At 37.8% G+C, this 19,415-nt stretch overlaps 1 protein-coding gene across 9 annotated transcripts in view; it reads left to right on the top strand.

Moving 5' to 3' along the window:
- LOC139972151 (serine/threonine-protein phosphatase 4 regulatory subunit 4-like) overlaps positions 1 to 19,415 on the top strand; it is a 72,178-nt gene extending 52,763 nt beyond the window's left edge. For 3 of the 9 annotated variants that reach the window (XM_071979126.1, XM_071979131.1, XM_071979129.1), the window contains 12 exons: positions 2,965 to 3,150; positions 3,539 to 3,644; positions 4,524 to 4,671; positions 4,895 to 5,039; positions 8,179 to 8,220; positions 8,926 to 9,154; positions 9,426 to 9,509; positions 11,487 to 11,646; positions 12,734 to 12,805; positions 13,135 to 13,208; positions 15,202 to 15,373; positions 15,806 to 19,415. In XM_071979126.1, coding sequence (XP_071835227.1) covers positions 2,965 to 3,150; positions 3,539 to 3,644; positions 4,524 to 4,671; positions 4,895 to 5,039; positions 8,179 to 8,220; positions 8,926 to 9,154; positions 9,426 to 9,509; positions 11,487 to 11,646; positions 12,734 to 12,805; positions 13,135 to 13,208; positions 15,202 to 15,373; positions 15,806 to 15,827 — 1,440 coding nt within the window. In that variant the 3' untranslated portion in view covers positions 15,828 to 19,415. Of the gene's footprint in view, positions 1 to 2,964; positions 3,151 to 3,538; positions 3,645 to 4,523; positions 4,672 to 4,894; positions 5,040 to 8,178; positions 8,221 to 8,925; positions 9,155 to 9,425; positions 9,510 to 11,486; positions 11,647 to 12,733; positions 12,806 to 13,134; positions 13,209 to 15,201; positions 15,374 to 15,805 lie in introns of those variants that run through there. The other 6 variants (XM_071979130.1, XM_071979128.1, XR_011794592.1 and 3 more) reach the window with 5 other exon arrangements.

The raw sequence follows: 19,415 nt of genomic DNA, 5'->3' as shown, positions 1-19,415 counted from the left end.
TATGTAGCGTCCCTCACTTCATTAATGTTCATATTGATATATGACTATCTACATGCAATGTGTGTGATTATCTTATTGCTTGTGTGCTTTAAGGTTATTGATATTTGACTACCTATATGCAGTGTGTGTGATTATCTTATTGCTTGTGTGCTCTAAGGTAATTGATATATGACTTTCTACATGCAGTGTGTGTGATTATCTTATTGCTTGTGTGCTCTAAGGTTATTGATATTTGACTACCTATATGCGGTGTGTGTGATTATCTTATTGCTTGTGTGCTCTAAGGTTATTGATATATGACTTTCTACATGCAGTGTGTGTGATTATCTTATTGCTTGTGTGCTCTAAGGTTATTGATATATGACTTTCTACATGCAGTGTGTGTGATTATCTTATTGCTTGTGTGCTCTAAGGTTATTGATATATGACTTTCTACATGCAGTGTGTGTGATTATCTTATTGCTTGTGTGCTCTAAGGTTATTGATATATGACTTTCTACATGCGGTGTGTGTGATTTATCTTATTGCTTGTGTGCTCTAAGGTTATTGATATATGACTTTCTACATGCAGTGTGTGTGATTATCTTATTGCTTGTGTGCTCTAAGGTTATTGATATATGACTTTCTACATGCAGTGTGTGTGATTTATCTTATTGCTTGTGTGCTCTAAGGTTATTGATATATGACTTTCTACATGCAGTGTGTGTGATTTATCTTATTGCTTGTGTGCTCTAAGGTTATTGATATATGACTTTCTACATGCGGTGTGTGTGATTTATCTTATTGCTTGTGTGCTCTAAGGTTATTGATATATGACTTTCTACATGCAGTGTGTGTGATTATCTTATTGCTTGTGTGCTCTAAGGTTATTGATATATGACTTTCTACATGCAGTGTGTGTGATTTATCTTATTGCTTGTGTGCTCTAAGGTTATTGATATATGACTTTCTACATGCAGTGTGTGTGATTTATCTTATTGCTTGTGTGCTCTAAGGTTATTGATATATGACTTTCTACATGCGGTGTGTGTGATTTATCTTATTGCTTGTGTGCTCTAAGGTTATTGATATATGACTTTCTACATGCAGTGTGTGTGATTTATCTTATTGCTTGTGTGCTCTAAGGTTATTGATATATGACTTTCTACATGCAGTGTGTGTGATTTATCTTATTGCTTGTGTGCTCTAAGGTTATTGATATATGACTTTCTACATGCGGTGTGTGTGATTTATCTTATTGCTTGTGTGCTCTAAGGTTATTGATATATGACTTTCTACATGCAGTGTGTGTGATTTATCTTATTGCTTGTGTGCTCTAAGGTTATTGATATATGACTTTCTACATGCAGTGTGTGTGATTATCTTATTGCTTGTGTGCTCTAAGGTTATTGATATATGACTTTCTACATGCAGTGTGTGTGATTATCTTATTGCTTGTGTGCTCTAAGGTTATTGATATATGACTTTCTACATGCAGTGTGTGTGATTTATCTTATTGCTTGTGTGCTCTAAGGTTATTGATATATGACTTTCTACATGCAGTGTGTGTGATTTATCTTATTGCTTGTGTGCTCTAAGGTTATTGATATATGACTTTCTACATGCAGTGTGTGTGATTTATCTTATTGCTTGTGTGCTCTAAGGTTATTGATATATGACTTTCTACATGCGGTGTGTGTGATTTATCTTATTGCTTGTGTGCTCTAAGGTTATTGATATATGACTTTCTACATGCGGTGTGTGTGATTTATCTTATTGCTTGTGTGCTCTAAGGTTATTGATATATGACTTTCTACATGCAGTGTGTGTGATTATCTTATTGCTTGTGTGCTCTAAGGTTATTGATATATGACTTTCTACATGCAGTGTGTGTGATTTATCTTATTGCTTGTGTGCTCTAAGGTTATTGATATATGACTTTCTACATGCAGTGTGTGTGATTTATCTTATTGCTTGTGTGCTCTAAGGTTATTGATATATGACTTTCTACATGCAGTGTGTGTGATTATCTTATTGCTTGTGTGCTCTAAGGTTATTGATATATGACTTTCTACATGCAGTGTGTGTGATTTATCTTATTGCTTGTGTGCTCTAAGGTTATTGATATATGACTTTCTACATGCAGTGTGTGTGATTATCTTATTGCTTGTGTGCTCTAAGGTTATTGATATATGACTTTCTACATGCAGTGTGTGTGATTATCTTATTGCTTGTGTGCTCTAAGGTTATTGATATATGACTTTCTACATGCAGTGTGTGTGATTATCTTATTGCTTGTGTGCTCTAAGGTTATTGATATATGACTTTCTACATGCGGTGTGTGTGATTATCTTATTGCTTGTGTGCTCTAAGGTTATTGATATATGACTTTCTACATGCAGTGTGTGTGATTTATCTTATTGCTTGTGTGCTCTAAGGTTATTGATATATGACTTTCTACATGCAGTGTGTGTGATTATCTTATTGCTTGTGTGCTCTAAGGTTATTGATATATGACTTTCTACATGCAGTGTGTGTGATTATCTTATTGCTTGTTGGTTTACATTTAAGGATGCTATAAGTCACCATAAGATTTCGAAACCTGATATCTAAATACACTATCTTTTTCATAACAATCAGGGAAAAAAAAATACAGATAAGCAAACATAGAAACAAACACAGTGGTCAAATGATTGTGTAATCATCAACTGTTTGCAGCAAGAAGACTGAAGAACAGATAGATTATGTCTCTTCAGCAGGATAAAATTAGAATATATAAGGGTTGAACACTACTTTATGATTGAAGTGGTTGGTACCTTCAGCAGGGTAAGTGTTACTCATGTTTGGTATCAAGATATGAGGGTTGAACACTACCTTATGATTGGAGTGGTTGGTACCTTCAGCAGGGTAAGTGTTACTTCATGTTTGGTATCAAAATATAAGGGTTGCACACTACCTTATGATGTTTGGATTTTGTTTCTCCAGCAGGATAACTGCTTCTCTGATGTTATTCCTGCTCTGTTATCTGCTGAGAGTCGAGCTGCTGCATCCCGTAATTGGAGGTTACATTCAGATATCCTTGATAAATTTAGCTGCCTGGCTAAATGCCTCACAAGTGACCAGATTTACCACAAGTTTGTTCCAGTCGTATTTCATTGTATTACCTCACATGTGAGTATCTTTGCTAAATATATACCTGTCATCCTTGACTACTTGTCAATGACAGGGAACCTATGCATTAACGGTGGTTTGATTGGACAGTCTGGATGTGTCTGATGTCAAGTTTATAAACACAACACTGCAAGAAAGGAAACTGAAAGCTTATGATACTATGTAAACACCACTGTCACACCATTTCTGTATCACAGAAATAAGCTTTAGACATTGTTGCATCCTGCTTACTGTATTGTCTTGTTTTGTTGATGCAACATAGTTCGGCTCTACCATATTGTTCTATAAATTAACTATTAATTAACTGGAATATGAAGACTGTGAGTCTCATGCTGTCAATGCTATTACTGTTGTCATGTGACCTGCTTGTTTGTTTTCTTCCCTGTAGAAACCATTGCCAGTTCACCTTGCTGCTTGTCGAACTATTTGTGTATTCATTAAGTATAACAGGAAACAGGAACAGAGACAAGAACTCTGTAGCCAGTTAATAGAGGGTGAGTCAATATGATCACAATGGAAAATTAAGTAATTTTAGCCATTGCACAGCGTTAATGTGAAAATTGCTCGTATCTATTATTATACTGGCTGTTCTATTGTTTGTAGTTAGAAAAGAATATTCAAAGATGGTCAATTGTGATTTTGGGGGCTGATAATTTCCTTATCAGCATTTGGTCCATGAGTTGCTTATAGAATAGTAAAGAATATAGATTAAAACAAATTGTTAGAAATGATAATAATGAATTCCTGCCTTAGACACCAAAGTGTTTTCTTCCTTCAAGTTTGAAAATGTCAGCGGTTGATGTTCCTTCATGAAACAAACAAATGACATCCTAGAGTCAGAAGAAATGTTTAATATATTATTTTACTCATTCGTTTATCATATTCTTTTTGCATCATACAGTTATTTATCATGTCATGGTGTTAAGTTAATAGGTTAAAGAAATTAAAACAGCAGATACTGCCTCACTAATGCATGATGATACATAATAAGTTATCGTTTTATTCTATTGTGATGGAAATCATTACTTTGTTAAGTTAGGCTGTGATGGTGCTGTGTGTTTGAACACTGATATAGTGTATTCAAACCTACAGGCTTCATTTAGTTAATACATACTAAAGATGTGGCATTACATTGGATATTATTTGTAATGCGTACAAGTGTAACTGGGTAACAGATTCATCATATATAGATATATATGGATCAATAGATCCACATATATAAATATAGATATATATAGATCAATATATCCATCATATGATTTGAGAGTTTGCTATGGTTGCATCAGTCTTGGTATCTCAATATCAAGACACAATAGATATCACTCTTGGGAACATCTACTGTAGTAGCTCCTTATGTTTTGATTTCAACACAGAATGTCGGAACCACCAGAGCAGCCGTTATCGCCGTTTATTCTTAGATGTCTGCGTTTATCTCATGGAGGTGTTTTCAAAGTCTTTCTTTAATGAACATTTCTTTGAGAAAGTGTTGGAACTAGCAGAAGATCCCATAGCAAATGTAAGGTGAGAATTATCATGACTGATCAGTATTGTACCATCATCAGGTGGAGTTTAATATCTGTAATGAGATCTTAGTCTGCCTTGCCCAGTTCGTTGGAAGTTTCAAGTAAATTGTCTTAAATTGTATTCTTCTCATATTTTTATCCAAATGTTTAATGACCAAGAAAAGATGAAGCAAAGACCTGCAGGGTTTTAATAATTTGAATAATCTATTATTCTTGGACAGGTTACGTTGCTGCACTCTCCTGCCAATGTTGAAAACTCAGTTAAAGCTGCCTAAAGACAGACAACTGTTGCAGCAGCTAGACCTGGTGGTTAGGAAGCTACTGGTGATGGAGAAAGATAGAGATGTGACAGCAGCAATAAGACAGGTAACACCCAATAGATAATACGTGTGTACCATCCCCCAATAAGACAGGTAACACACAGTAGATAATATGTGTGTACCACCCCCCAGTAAGACAGGTAACACCAACAGATAATATGTCTGTACCATCCCCCAGTAAGACAGGTAACACCAATAGATAATTTGTGTGTACCATCCCCCAATAAGACAGGTAACACCAATATATAATACATGTGTACCATCCCCCAATAAGACAGGTAACACCAATAGATAATACGTGTGTACCATCCCCCAATAAGACAGGTAACACCAATAGATAATATGTCTGTACCATCCCCCAATAAGACAGGTAACACCCAATAGATAATACGTGTGTACCATCCCCCAATAAGACAGGTAACACACAGTAGATAATATGTGTGTACCACCCCCCAATAAGACAGGTAACACCAAATGATAATATGTCTGTACCATCCCCCAATAAGACACTTAACAACAATAGATAATATGTGTGTACCATCCCCCAATAAGACAGGTAACACCAACGTGTGTACCATCCCTCAATAAGACAGGTAACACACTGTAGATAATTCGTCTGTACCATCCCCAGTAAGACAGGTAACACCAACAGATAATATGTCTGTACCATCCCCCAATAATACAGGTAACACCAACAGATAATATGTGTGTACCATCCCCCAATAAGACAGGTAACACCAACGTGTGTACCATCCCCCAATAAGACAGGTAACACACTGTAGATAATTTGTCTGTACCATCCCCAGTAAGACAGGTAACACCAATAGATAATATGTGTGTACCATCCCCCAATAAGACAGGTAACACCCAATAGGTAATATGTGTGTACCATCCCCAACAAACGATAACGTGTGTACCATCCCCCAATAAGACAGGTAACAAACTGTAGATAATTTGTCTGTACCATCCCCCAGTAAGACAGGTAACACCAACGTGTGTACCATCCCCCAATAAGACAGGTAACACACAGTAGATAATACATGTGTACCATCCCCCAATAAGACAGGTAACACCAAATGATAATATGTCTGTACCATCCCCCAATAATACAGGTAACACCCAATAGATAATATGTGTGTACCATCCCCTAATAAGACACTTCACAACAATAGATAATATGTCTGTAGCATCCCCCAATAAGACAGGTAACACACTGTAGATAATTTGTCTGTACCATCCCCAGTAAGACAGGTAACACCAATAGATAATATGTGTGTACCATCCCCCAATAAGACAGGTAACACCCAATAGGTAATATGTGTGTACCATCCCCAACAAACGATAACGTGTGTACCATCCCCCAATAAGACAGGTAACAAACTGTAGATAATTTGTCTGTACCATCCCCCAGTAAGACAGGTAACACCAACGTGTGTACCATCCCCCAATAAGACAGGTAACACACAGTAGATAATACATGTGTACCATCCCCCAATAAGACAGGTAACACCAAATGATAATATGTCTGTACCATCCCCCAATAATACAGGTAACACCCAATAGATAATATGTGTGTACCATCCCCTAATAAGACACTTCACAACAATAGATAATATGTCTGTACCATCCCCCAATAAGACAGGTAACACACAGTAGATAATATGTCTGTACCATCCCCCAATAAGACAGGTAACACCAACAGATAATATGTGTGTACCATCCCCTAATAAGACAGGTAACACACAGTAGATAATATGTGTGTACCATCCCCCAATAAGACAGGTAACACCAACGTGTGTACCATCCCCCAATAAGACAGGTAACACACTGTAGATAATTTGTGTGTACCATTCCCCAGTAAGACAGGTAACACCAATAGATAATATGTGTGTACCATCCCCCAATAATACAGGTAACACCAACGTGTGTACCATCCCCCAATAATACAGGTAACACCAACAGATAATATGTGTGTACCATCCCCCAATAAGACAGGTAACACCAACGTGTGTACCATCCCCCAATAAGACAGGTAACACACTGTAGATAATATGTGTGTTCCATCCCCCAATAATACAGGTAACACCAACAGATAATATGTGTGTACCATCCCCCAGTAAGACAGGTAACACCAACGTGTGTACCATTCCCCAATAATACAGGTAACACCAATAGATAATGTGTGTGTACCATCCCCCAATAAGACAGGTAACACCAACAGATAATATGTCTGTACCATCCCCCAATAAGACAGGTAACACCAACGTGTGTACCATCCCCCAATAAGACAGGTAACACACTGTAGATAATATGTCTGTACCATCCCCCAGTAAGACAGGTAACACCAATAGATAATATGTGTGTACCATCCCCCAATAAGACAGGTAACACCCAATAGATAATATGTGTGTACCATCCCCCAACAAACAATAACGTGTGTACCATCCCCCAATAAGACAGGTAACACACTGTAGATAATTTGTCTGTACCATCCCCCAGTAAGACAGGTAACACCAAAAGATAATTTGTGTGTACCATCCCCCAATAAGACTGTAACACCAATAGGTAATTTGTCTGTACCATCCCCAAGTAAGACAGGTAACACCAATAGATAATTTGTCTGTACCATTCCCCAATAAGACAGGTACCATCCCCATCTTGGCCCTTTCTTTGTCACCTGATTGGTACCTACCCTCCTATTCCTACCACTGATCTATCCACTTTCTCTTTTCCTCTGCCATGTTTGTTATTTACATCTAGGGATGTTTATCATTTGTGAGCTTGATTTTATCAGGGTTATGTGTCCGTTGCAGTAAGTGTAACAAAGTTTTCAAAACTGTAGAAATGCTGGTATCAGGAATTCTTAAAGTGAGAGAAATACTAATAATGGAAAATATTTATGATAAGTCAGCCTTTCCAGTTAGTTTACCATCTCATGATGTTTGTTGTTTGATCAGATTGAAGCATCTCAATACATATCTTCATTACTGGTCTGTTTTATGTGTGTGCCAAGGATATATTATCATTATTTACCATCATAGCACTAACAGCTCTAACTTAAACCTTATATAATCACATGGATGTTCTGAATTGGAGACAAAAGTTTAAAGGTGTAACACCTGTATGAGTACATGTTGTAAATGACAGCATAGACAAAAATTTGTTTATATTTTCTCAATTTGCAGGCGGCTTGTGACATGGATAAAGTCCAAGTTGCTGTTCAATCCGTAAGTTAATGGTGAAATTTTTCTTGTAACATTTTAAACTGATCGCATAATTTTTGTTTATAGTAAGGCTAGTTTGAAACACCTTTTGGTTATTTGTAATCTGTCTGTGAAACAGTCCTGTTGTGCTTTGATTTGGTCTTATAAGTTTGTGAGTTTGGCAGCATCAAGTCAGTCATATCATAGAGTATCATTAATGTCTGATAAATTATGATGTTGAGATTAGGATGATCTCCAGTGATTCTCAATGCAAGCCCAGGCTGTCCACCTGTACCATCCTTTAATAAAACCCATTATGTTCCCCAGATACCACCCACCACCCTCCTAAAGGTTAACCATAGATAGCATCATCCAGGCATTCTATGCAGTTCTTTGTCATTATTCTAGCGAGTTACTTCAGTTACTTTCTCTTCATAAGGAAATACCATACCAAACTATGTTGTGAAGGAAAAGCTATGGCTATAAAAGATGTCTACAAATTCCAAACTGTTTCTAGTTCTTTCCACGGTTAGCTTTAATTGGTTAAACAGTCCTTTAGATATTTTTATGTGCAAAGAAGATGATTTATTTTCTAACGCAAGTTTCTAAGGCGATGATGCAGTAATGCAAAAATATTCCTATGTCTTAATTTGTTTGAGGTCACATGTGATCATAAAGCTTACTTGTATACTCCTAACTGCATATTCCTGTATACATAAATGATTTTAGCTGACAGCTAAACAGTACTTTGAAGAAGATTTCCTGGATCAGAAGAAGGAGGAGGAGGAGAGGTCACTCCTCCAGGCAGAGGAGAAGGAAAAGGAAAGAACGGCCAACCCTGTACCATCATCAGCAAAGTCTACTTCATCTGAGAGGCGGAGAACAGACACTAAGACAGACAAGATGGAGAGAACTATTGGATCAGCAAGCTCAACAACAAGTAACACAACAAGGAAAGGTTAGTGTAATTCATAACATTGCATGTTTCATTGAAGAGTGCAGTATAATGTGTACAGAAATGTCTATTATTGTATTTATTGAAATTATTCCACTGGTAATGTAGCATCTTACTTATACCACTTTTTTTGTGTTGTTTTTTGTTTTTTTGTTTTTTGGGGCTTAAAAGGCTATTTAGCACCAGATGTAGATTTTACATGGCATATACTATCATTTAGTAATCAATGATATTGTTTATTTAATACAAAACTGTTTTGTGTTGTGTTCAATAGCCAGTCGACTAAAGGCTGTATCATCTACTGGAAGAAAAACCAGCGCCTCTCCAACTGGCCCTCCAAGTCACACGGCTAATAGAGGTAAGCATTATGTACTGGAAGAAATAGCACCTCCCCCCCCACCCCTCCACCCCCAAAACAGAGGTATCAGCTTCTGGAAGAATAAACACCCCCCTCTCCAACTGCCTCTCCCTTCCCTTATTCCCACTCATGTAATGGAAGAGAGAGCGTACCCTCCAACTGTCCTCCTCTCACTCCACATACACTGCTTTTAGCTCTAGGTATGTATCACCTACTGAAAGTAATAGCACACCCCCTCTCCAACTGTCCCCCTCCCACTGCCAAAGTAGCACACACCCTCTCCATCTTTCTCCCTCCCACTGCCAAAATAGCACACACCCTATCCAACTGTCCCCCTCTCACTGCTAAAATAGCACACACCCTCTCCATCTTTCTCCCTCCCACTGCCAAAGTAGCACACACCCTCTCCATCTTTCTCCCTCCCACTGCCAAAATAGCACACGCCCTCTCCAACTGTCTCCCTCCCACTGCCAAAATAGCACACACCCTCTCCAACTGTCTCCCTCCCACTGCCAAAATAGCACACACCCTCTCCAACTGTCTCCCTCCCACTCTCAAAATAGCACACACCCTCTCCAACTGTCTCCCTCCCACTGTCAAAATAGCACACACCCTCTCCAACTGTCCCCCTCCCACTGCCAAAATAGCACACACCCTCTCCAACTGTCTCCCTCCTACTGCCAAAGTAGCACACACCCTCTCCAACCTTTTCCCTCTCACTGTCAAAATAGCACACACCCTCTCCAACTGTCTCCCTCCCACTGTCAAAATAGCACACACCCTCTCCAACTGTCCCCCTCTCACTGCTAAAATAGCACACACCCTCTCCATCTTTCTCCCTCCCACTGCCAAAATAGCACACACCCTCTCCAACTGTCTCCCTCCCACTGCCAAAGTATCACACACCCTCTCCAACCTTTTCCCTCTCACTGCCAAAATAGCACGCACCCTCTCCAACTGTCTCCCTCCCACTGCCAAAGTAGCACACACCCTCTCCAACTTTCTCCCTCCCACTGCCAAAATAGCACACACCCTCTCCAACTGTGTCCCCTCCCACCACCACACTGCCAACTCCCTCCCTCCAACAACACCCACTGATAATGCTGACTTTGACTAGTATCACCTATGGAAGGAGTAGCACCCATTTTTGGCCCATCAAACTTAGCAAACTTCTTAAGTATTATTTGAATATATTATCTAAGTTAATATTATTTTACAAGACTTTGCATCTTGTCTTGGATGCTTGCAACTAAAATGCAGTTTTCTTATTTTCACATGAGATATTGAACAAATCTGCAGCAGTGATTATGGATATTCGTGGCATAGACTGGCCTAAAGGTTCTTCAGTTACACATATATTCAACCATATGGCGTTGTGGTTAAGGCAGTGGACTTGTGATCTAAGGATTACAGGTTCGAGTCCTGGCCAGATCATTCCATTGTGTCCTTGGGCAAGGCACTTTATCTCCATTGCCTCTCTTCACCCAGGTGTATAAATGGGTACTTGCGAGGTAACTTGTAAATATAGTTGCGTTCGCCGGTTTGTGGCTGCACCCTATGGGAAGTCACCCGGCGGACATGTGATTGTGGTGCACTGTGGTGCTCCAGGAGAGATTGATTGAATTGTGTACACTTTGGTGTGTAGGTGTGACAAGTTACCATTGACCAGGGTTATTTGTACACCCTATGGTACACTCTTTGGGGTGTGATAAACGATATAAATGCTGGCATTCCAGCTGGATCTTTTCTGATCAGTCTCCTGGATTATGTGACTATTTGCAATATGTCTTCCTCATACACATTCTGATTCAGTATGATTATCTTCATGTACTGCTTTACAGGTTGATGTAGTGTGCATGATCTTTTCACTTCTTCATTTCACTTTTATCATGTTATCAAAATCACTGCTGCCTTATGCTCAAGAACCTATCATTCCTGAGGGAATTGACTGTAAAATCATTTCATTTGTTTTCCAAGCCGCTAGTAAATCCATGAAATCAAAGAAACCTGAGAGCAGCCACCTGAATGATTCTCATTCCAACGCTACCACACCAACTAGAATACCATCCAAAGCAAACAGCTCTGCTGGTAAGAAGTCACCATTAGAAACAAATAACAACAAACCATCGGCCATCAGGTAAGGACCTCATCAAATACATCAAACAGAGCACATCTGCAAGTAATTAAATATGACTAAACATTCAATGTTTATGATGGTAATGTGTGAGGTGAGCAGAGGTGGGTGGGGGGGGAGGTAGAGGCAGGATAGATGTTGCAGGGATGAGAGGTAATCCTTGAGATATGTTCAATTCATCAAGTGTATGTATTGGCTTGCTTATTGATTACAGTTATGGTAAGTGCTGTTTGTTCACCTGCATCCATTTCATTCTCACTCATAATTCATATCCATACTGCAGAATCATATTAAGCATAGTGTTAGTGAATTTAGTATGATATATATAAGTCGGAAACAAATTCATAAAGATTATTAAATGACAATATACACTGCCCTAATCTTGCAAGCATTAATACACAATAAGATTAACATCATCTTAAATGTGTACAGAACTATAGGATGTTTACTTAAAGACTTTAATCACATTTTTGTCTTTTTCTTAATGTACATGCTTGCATTAACTCAGTCGCCAGTAGTTAGAGCAAAGACTGCCGCACCATGAGTACAGTAATGTAGAGACTTCTTCACCATTAGTGCAATAATGTAAAGACTCCCTCACTATGAGTACAATAATGTAAAGACTGCCTCACTATGAGTACAATAATGTAAAGACTGCCTCACTATGAGTACAGCAATGTAAAGACTGCCTCACTATGAGTACAATATTGTAAAGACTGCCTCACTATGACTACAGCAATGTAAAGACTGCCTCACTATGAGTACAATATTGTAAAGACTGCCTCAACATGAGTACAATAATGTAAGGACTGCCTCACTATGAGTACGATAATGTAAAGACTGCCTCACTATGAGTACAATATTGGATGTTATTGCTTGCTGTTAGTGCACTGTATCTATATCATGTTTATAGTTTACATGCCTTTAATATCATTACTGATATATTACCTGCACACCTATATACCACTGCATGCAGCACCCTATACACACTTCTAACTCATTTTTTTTCATCTCACCATCTCATCTGCCTTTTAAGCTTCATCTCTCTGCCTCTTTCTTCTCCATCTCATTTCACAATGATTGTATTCAGAAGACGAGCAGGTTCAGATGGCTTACTCGCTGCTGTTTCTATGAGATATTCACCGCAAGCCACCACAGACAGGTTCTCATCTTCTCATTATGCATTACATCACTTTCTTGTTTGCACATGAAGCAAAAACCCTCATTCAAATATGTTTCTTTCTGTTAGCATCTTGCATGTATTTAATTCCATTCCAGCACAATATCTACAATATTGCTATTAATAGGTGCTATGAATCAGTATTGGAAACTCAAACCAAACTTAACTGATTACATAACTTTAATTGTATTGGTACCAAGAGATTACCATGTGTAAGGAGGTAAATCTAATACTCTTTCAGGTGGCATGAGCTTGTCCTTCATTTATGTACATGCCAGCACTAATTGACCAACACATTCTATTTGTTGTAGGTTAAAGAAGAAAGAGACTTCCAGTCCATCCAGCACTGAAGTAAGAAGAGCATCAGCAGGGAATGTCACACATGGTAAGTCAGTTACCTGACTTATGACCTAACATATTATATACAGGACATACAGTTATATATGACCAGGGATGTCACACATGGTAAGTCAGTTACCTGACTTATTTACCTCACAGATTATAGAGAGGACATACAGTTATATATGACCAGGGATGTCACACATGGTAAGTCAGTTAACTGACTTATAACCTAACATATTATAGACAGGACATACAGTTATATATGACCAGGGATGTCACACATGGTAAGTCAGTTACCTGACTTATGACCTAACATATTATAGACAGGACATACAGTTATATATGACCAGGGATGTCACACATGGTAAGTCAGTTACCTGACTCATTACCTAACAGATTATACACAGGACATACAGTTATATATGACCAGGGATGTTACACATGGTAAGTCAGTTACCTGACTTATTACCTAACATATTATAAACAGGACATACATTTATATGACCAGGGATGTTACACATGGTAAGTCAGTTACCTGACTTATTACCTAACATATTATAAACAGGACATACATTTATATGACCAGGGATGTCACACATGGTAAGTCAGTTACCTGACTTATTACCTAACATATTATAAACAGGACATACATTTATATGACCAGTGATGTCACACATGGTAAGTCAGTTACCTGACTTATTACCTAACATATTATAGACAGGACATACAGTTATATATGACCAGGGATGTTACACATGGTAAGTCAGTTACCTGACTTATTACCTAACATATTATAGACAGGACATACAGTTATATATGACCAGGGATGTTACACATGGTAAGTCAGTTACCTGACTTATTACCTAACATATTATAGACAGGACATACAGTTATATATGACCAGGGATGTTACACATGGTAAGTCAGTTACCTGACTTATTACCTAACATATTATAAACAGGACATACAGTTATATATGACCAGGGATGTCACACATGGTAAGTCAGTTACCTGACTTATTACCTAACATATTATAGACAGGACATACAGTTATATATGACCAGGGATGTTACACATGGTAAGTCAGTTACCTGACTTATTACCTAACATATTATAAACAGGACATACAGTTATATATGACCAGGGATGTCACACATGGTAAGTCAGTTACCTGACTTATTACCTAACATATTATAAACAGGACATACAGTTATATATGACCAGGGATGTCACACATGGTAAGTCAGTTACCTGACTTATTACCTAACATATTATAAACAGGACATACAGTTATATATGACCAGGGATGTCACACATGGTAAGTCAGTTACCTGACTTAATACCTAACATATTATAAACAGGACAGACAGTTATATATGACCAGTGATGTCACATATGGTAAGTCAGTTACCTGACTTATGACCTAACATATTATACACAGGACATACAGTTATATATGACCAGGGATGTCACACATGGTATTAGTCAGTTATCTGACTTATTACCTAACAGATTATAGATAGGACATACAGTTATATATGACCAGGGATGTCACACATGGTAAGTCAGTTACCTGACTTATTACCTAACAGATTATAGACAGGACATACAGTTATATATGACCAGGGATGTTACACATGGTAAGTCAGTTACCTGACTCATTACCTAACAGATATATTATGGACCCGACCTACAGGGAATTTCACTCATAAATCAGTTACCACACTTAGTAGATAATGAACATGAATGCAGTTTCTTATGATAAGTCAATTATATCAAATGTTACCTATGGAGAGGACATGCAGCTACCTATGATAAGGCAATTATCTCACTTAGTTCCTATTGTTACATGATGGAAAAAACAAACAGTTGCCTTTGACAGCAGAGAATGTCTCTCACTTTGATTATATTTCATAATTTCTCAGAGGTAAAAGAACAGACAGGCCATGTTCTGGGGAGTAAGAACACATCTGACCATCATAATTAGCATTTTCTAATCAAGTTTGTATCAATGATTCGGTTGATTTGCTTTGCAGACAAGAAGAGTCCATTACAGCCTCGTAGGGTTTCAGGGGGAACCCTGGAGTCCACCAGGAAGAGTTCTTCAGCAGATGTAACCAGGAAACCATCTGGTGGGTCCATCCCTCAACCAAGAATGACCAAAACTTCATCTCTTCGGTCATCTACTCACAATACCACTCCAAAAGTGTAAGTGTCAATCCATGTCTGTATTATTGCATTTACTGTCAGCTCAGCAGATGACCAAGAAGTGACTGTTACCAGTGTTAAGGTATCACTTTAAGTTACCTTGAGATGTTAGTTCTACTCTCAGTCTCTAACATATGGCTGCAGTAACATGAAGAACAAAAGTGCCATTATTGGATTGATTGATCAATCAAAATTATCCTCTCTGCTACCACTGGTATGCTTCAGTGTAAAAGGTTGCAGGCATCCTCCAATGTCAAAGGTTGTAGGCATCCTCACATTTCAAACCACTATACAAGAGTTAGGAAGGTCTGAATTTAATTACATTGAATTCATGTAAGTTGATCACTCATGAAAATGAGTTTTAAGTCTAAGAAAGGTTGATATACCGTTCTGCCTATACCTTTTAATGCCTTTACTTTCTAATGCCCACAGTCGAAGAGCAGCCAAGCCATGATGGGTCCTTGTTGAACAGTTGGAAGAAGATGTTTCAGAATGGATGCTCAGCAAGATAGGATTGAGGGAGAGATGTGATGCAGAGAGGTGATGCAGAGGCAGGATGCTTCATGGGGAGGTGGGATGCTTCAAAGAGAGATTGGATGCTTAACAAAGAGGTGGGATGCTTTACAGAGAGGTGGCACCCAGAGAGACAAGGGATACTTCAGAAGGATATGTGATGTGATTCAGAGAGGGTGAGATGCAGAGGCATGATGCTTCACAGAGAGATTAGATGCTCTGCATAGAGATTGGATGCTTCACAGAGAGATTAGATGCTCTGCATAGAGATTGGATGCTTCACAGAGAGATAAGATGCTCTGCATAGAGATTGGATGCTTCACAGAGAGATTGGATGCTTAACATAGAGGTGGGATGCTTTACAGAGAGTTTGGATTCTTCACAGAGATTTTGGATTCTTCACAAAGAGTATGGATGCTTCACAGAGAGGTGGGATACAGAGAGAGAAGGGATACTTCACAGGGATATGTGATTCAGAGAGGGGTGAAATTCAGAAGCAGGATGAATCACAAAGAGGTGGCATTATTCACAGAAAGAAATTTACTACACAAAGTGCTCCACAGAGAGACTAGATGCTTTGCAAAGAGATGGGATGCTTTGTTAAGAGATGGGATGCTTTGTAAAGAGATGGGATTCTTCACAGAGTGGTGGGATGATTCAAAGAGAGAGTTTGGATGCATATAGAGATGGATTCTTAGAAAGGTGGGATGTCCCGTAGCCTATGGATATCTGGTCTTGAATGGTTGTATAATGATGCTTGATAGTAAGGTACACAGACGTGTGGTAGTGATATGCTTAGGAAACAGTCTTGAAGAAGTGGAATAGACAAAGAGATGTGTGATAAGCAAAGAGGTGACATGAGAGGTCGCAGGAAAGTTAATGGCAATGTGATTTGAGATTGTAAATAAAGCTAACAGTAACTCAAGGAGCTAAACACATGTAGGTGAGAGACATATTGAGGAGCTCATTCAACTGGATTATAGTATATTCGTAACAAACTGAATGATTTGACAGATAACAATATAAACAGCACCAACTTGAAAAGTTAACTCTAGAACTACAGAACAATTACATAAGAATACTGAGACAGCAGTTATACAGCATTGGCTTAAAAAAAAACAGGGAAAATAGATTTCTGGCAAAGAAAAAAGTTGGTTTTTATCTTGAAATCTTACCAAAAATAAATACAAAATCTGGAGGCAATTGGTTAAAGTTTATTGGCTAGTTGGTAGTACTGGATCTGTTTGATAAACCAGTTACATTGTTCATTAAGACCAGTATCAAGAGCTCTCTAGCTATAAGTTGTATAGTTAGATAGCATTGGATAAGTGAGTCCTGGACGGTTTAGCTGCACACAAGATTTTTACATGTTGACTGTTATTGACTTCAAGTGATCAGCAATAATCTTGCACCAATGTAAACCTACATAACAACTGTCAAGTTCATTTATTCTTAAGTTTGTGTTTACAAGCATTTCAGACCCTGACTTTTTGACCTCCAGTGACCTCTGACCTCAACCAATGTTTTTATATTTTTTTATGTGTATTGCTACTAAATTTGCAACGACATTGATATGTTAAAGATCCGAAAGGTGGATGCGCATACCAAAATTTATGAACTCCATACAAGAAGTAATTTTTGAGTTATTGTGTTTACAATGTTCTGCATCACATAGATACATACACATGACACATACATACATACATTTTGGACAATACAATCATTGAGAAATTTATGAAATACTTCTAGCAAGCTTAAGTTACCATCACAATAACAAGGCATTACATTAATAATAATTAGGTCTGTATTAAACCAGATGTGGACTTAATTAGAAACATTTTACTTTTACAGAGTTGGGAAAATTCTCATCATAAGATGTATCTGTGCTTGTGTATAACACACTTTGTATTCTTGCAGTGTTAAACATGTGCTATATAGATGTACATTATGGTAACATCAAGTTTGCGGAATGCTTGGTCAGAGAAATACATGAACCATTTGCTCACTTGTGATTAAAACGTGCAAAACTACTGATTACTAAGTGAAACCCCCTTAATATTTACCTGTCATCATCTGGTGCTTTATGTTTTGTCATAAATGTGTTAAGCTTGAAATGTTGAAGTTTAAAATTTAAAAGATTAGCATCAACCATTCAATGCCTTTGGTATTCAAGTTTTTGTAAAAGCTTGCTTAGTTTCACTTTTCACATAAAAGCATTCTTTGCAACTCTTTTTCACTACAGCACACATATTGCATTTTGTATGTTATTTATATTGAGTGTGCTAAAGTTTTGTTGGTACTTAAACAAACAGGAGTGTATTTTAACCATTACAGCTCCTCCGTCCTTTAGATGCCTAGAGTATTCGTCTTTCATAGATTAGTGCCTTGTATTAAACTGAATCATACAGTGTGTCGGCATATGAATTACTTACAATGAAACACATTAGACTGTAGATGCAAATCTTTATTCATATTTTGTATGTTAACTTTCTGTCTTAAACAGAATAGCTAACTTGATATTTCCACTTGGTGTAAGCATTGCAGCAGTTCTTTTATTGTGCCTTGTGAGGCTGTTTAGTGCCATGAGGTTGGGTTTCAATCAGTGTCTTATAGAGCTACTTAGTGCCACGAGGTTGGGGTTTCATGCATAGTGGTGCCTTGTACGGCTATTTAGTGCCATGAGGTTGGGTTTCAATCAGTGTCTTATAGAGCTACTTAGTGCCATAAGGTTGGGGTTTCAAGCATAGTGGTGCCTTGTACGGCCATTTAGTGCTGTGAGGTTGGGGTTTCAATCGGTGTCTTATAGAGCTATTTAGTGCCATGAGGTTGGGGTTTCATGCATAGCGGTGCCTTATTGGGCTATTTAGTGCCATGAGGTTGGTGTTTCTTCATTCTTAATGGTGAAGGGTATTAGTTCTTGATTTTCTTAGTTGTGAACCTTCTTGTTCTTATTGGTATGATAGCTGGTCCCCATGAGTGACCTGCTGATGTCATCTTAGGTGCCAAAGCTTTGCAAGATGCATTGATCTCTTTGGAGAACAAGTGTTATTTAATGATCATAAAGATCATAATGATCATAAAGAAATCCTACCCACTAGAACTAAGTGACTTTTAAAAGGATGTTTCTTGTGGTAGCTTTGTGTTCATATAGGTTCCTCCCATGACAAAGTTATTACATAATACTTGGTTATAATCTTTCTTAAACTATAGATTCAGTTTCTGAATAGTAATACAGGCAAATATCCAACTGATTCCTGTAGATTGGTTTTGTGAGAACCTATAAAATAAACTTGCACAAACAAAAGTTTATCCTTCTCTCACTTTTAGATTTATTCAAAGTATCAAAAGTTATTAATCTCATTCAAAGTGGAACATGGGCATTTCATTTGCTTAGTAAATAAAAGAACAACTCTACATACTTTTCATGTTTAAAAACCACTTCTTTTTTATTTATGAAGGAGATATGTAAAAACAGAGTTACATGAAATTTTATTGAATATTTCAATTGAAAAATAAAATGAAAAGAGTA

The sequence above is a fragment of the Apostichopus japonicus genome, chromosome 8 (assembly GCF_037975245.1).
Source record: "Apostichopus japonicus isolate 1M-3 chromosome 8, ASM3797524v1, whole genome shotgun sequence".
Lineage (NCBI taxonomy): Eukaryota > Metazoa > Echinodermata > Holothuroidea > Aspidochirotida > Stichopodidae > Apostichopus > Apostichopus japonicus.
This window is presented reverse-complemented; position numbering and strand designations above follow the sequence as displayed.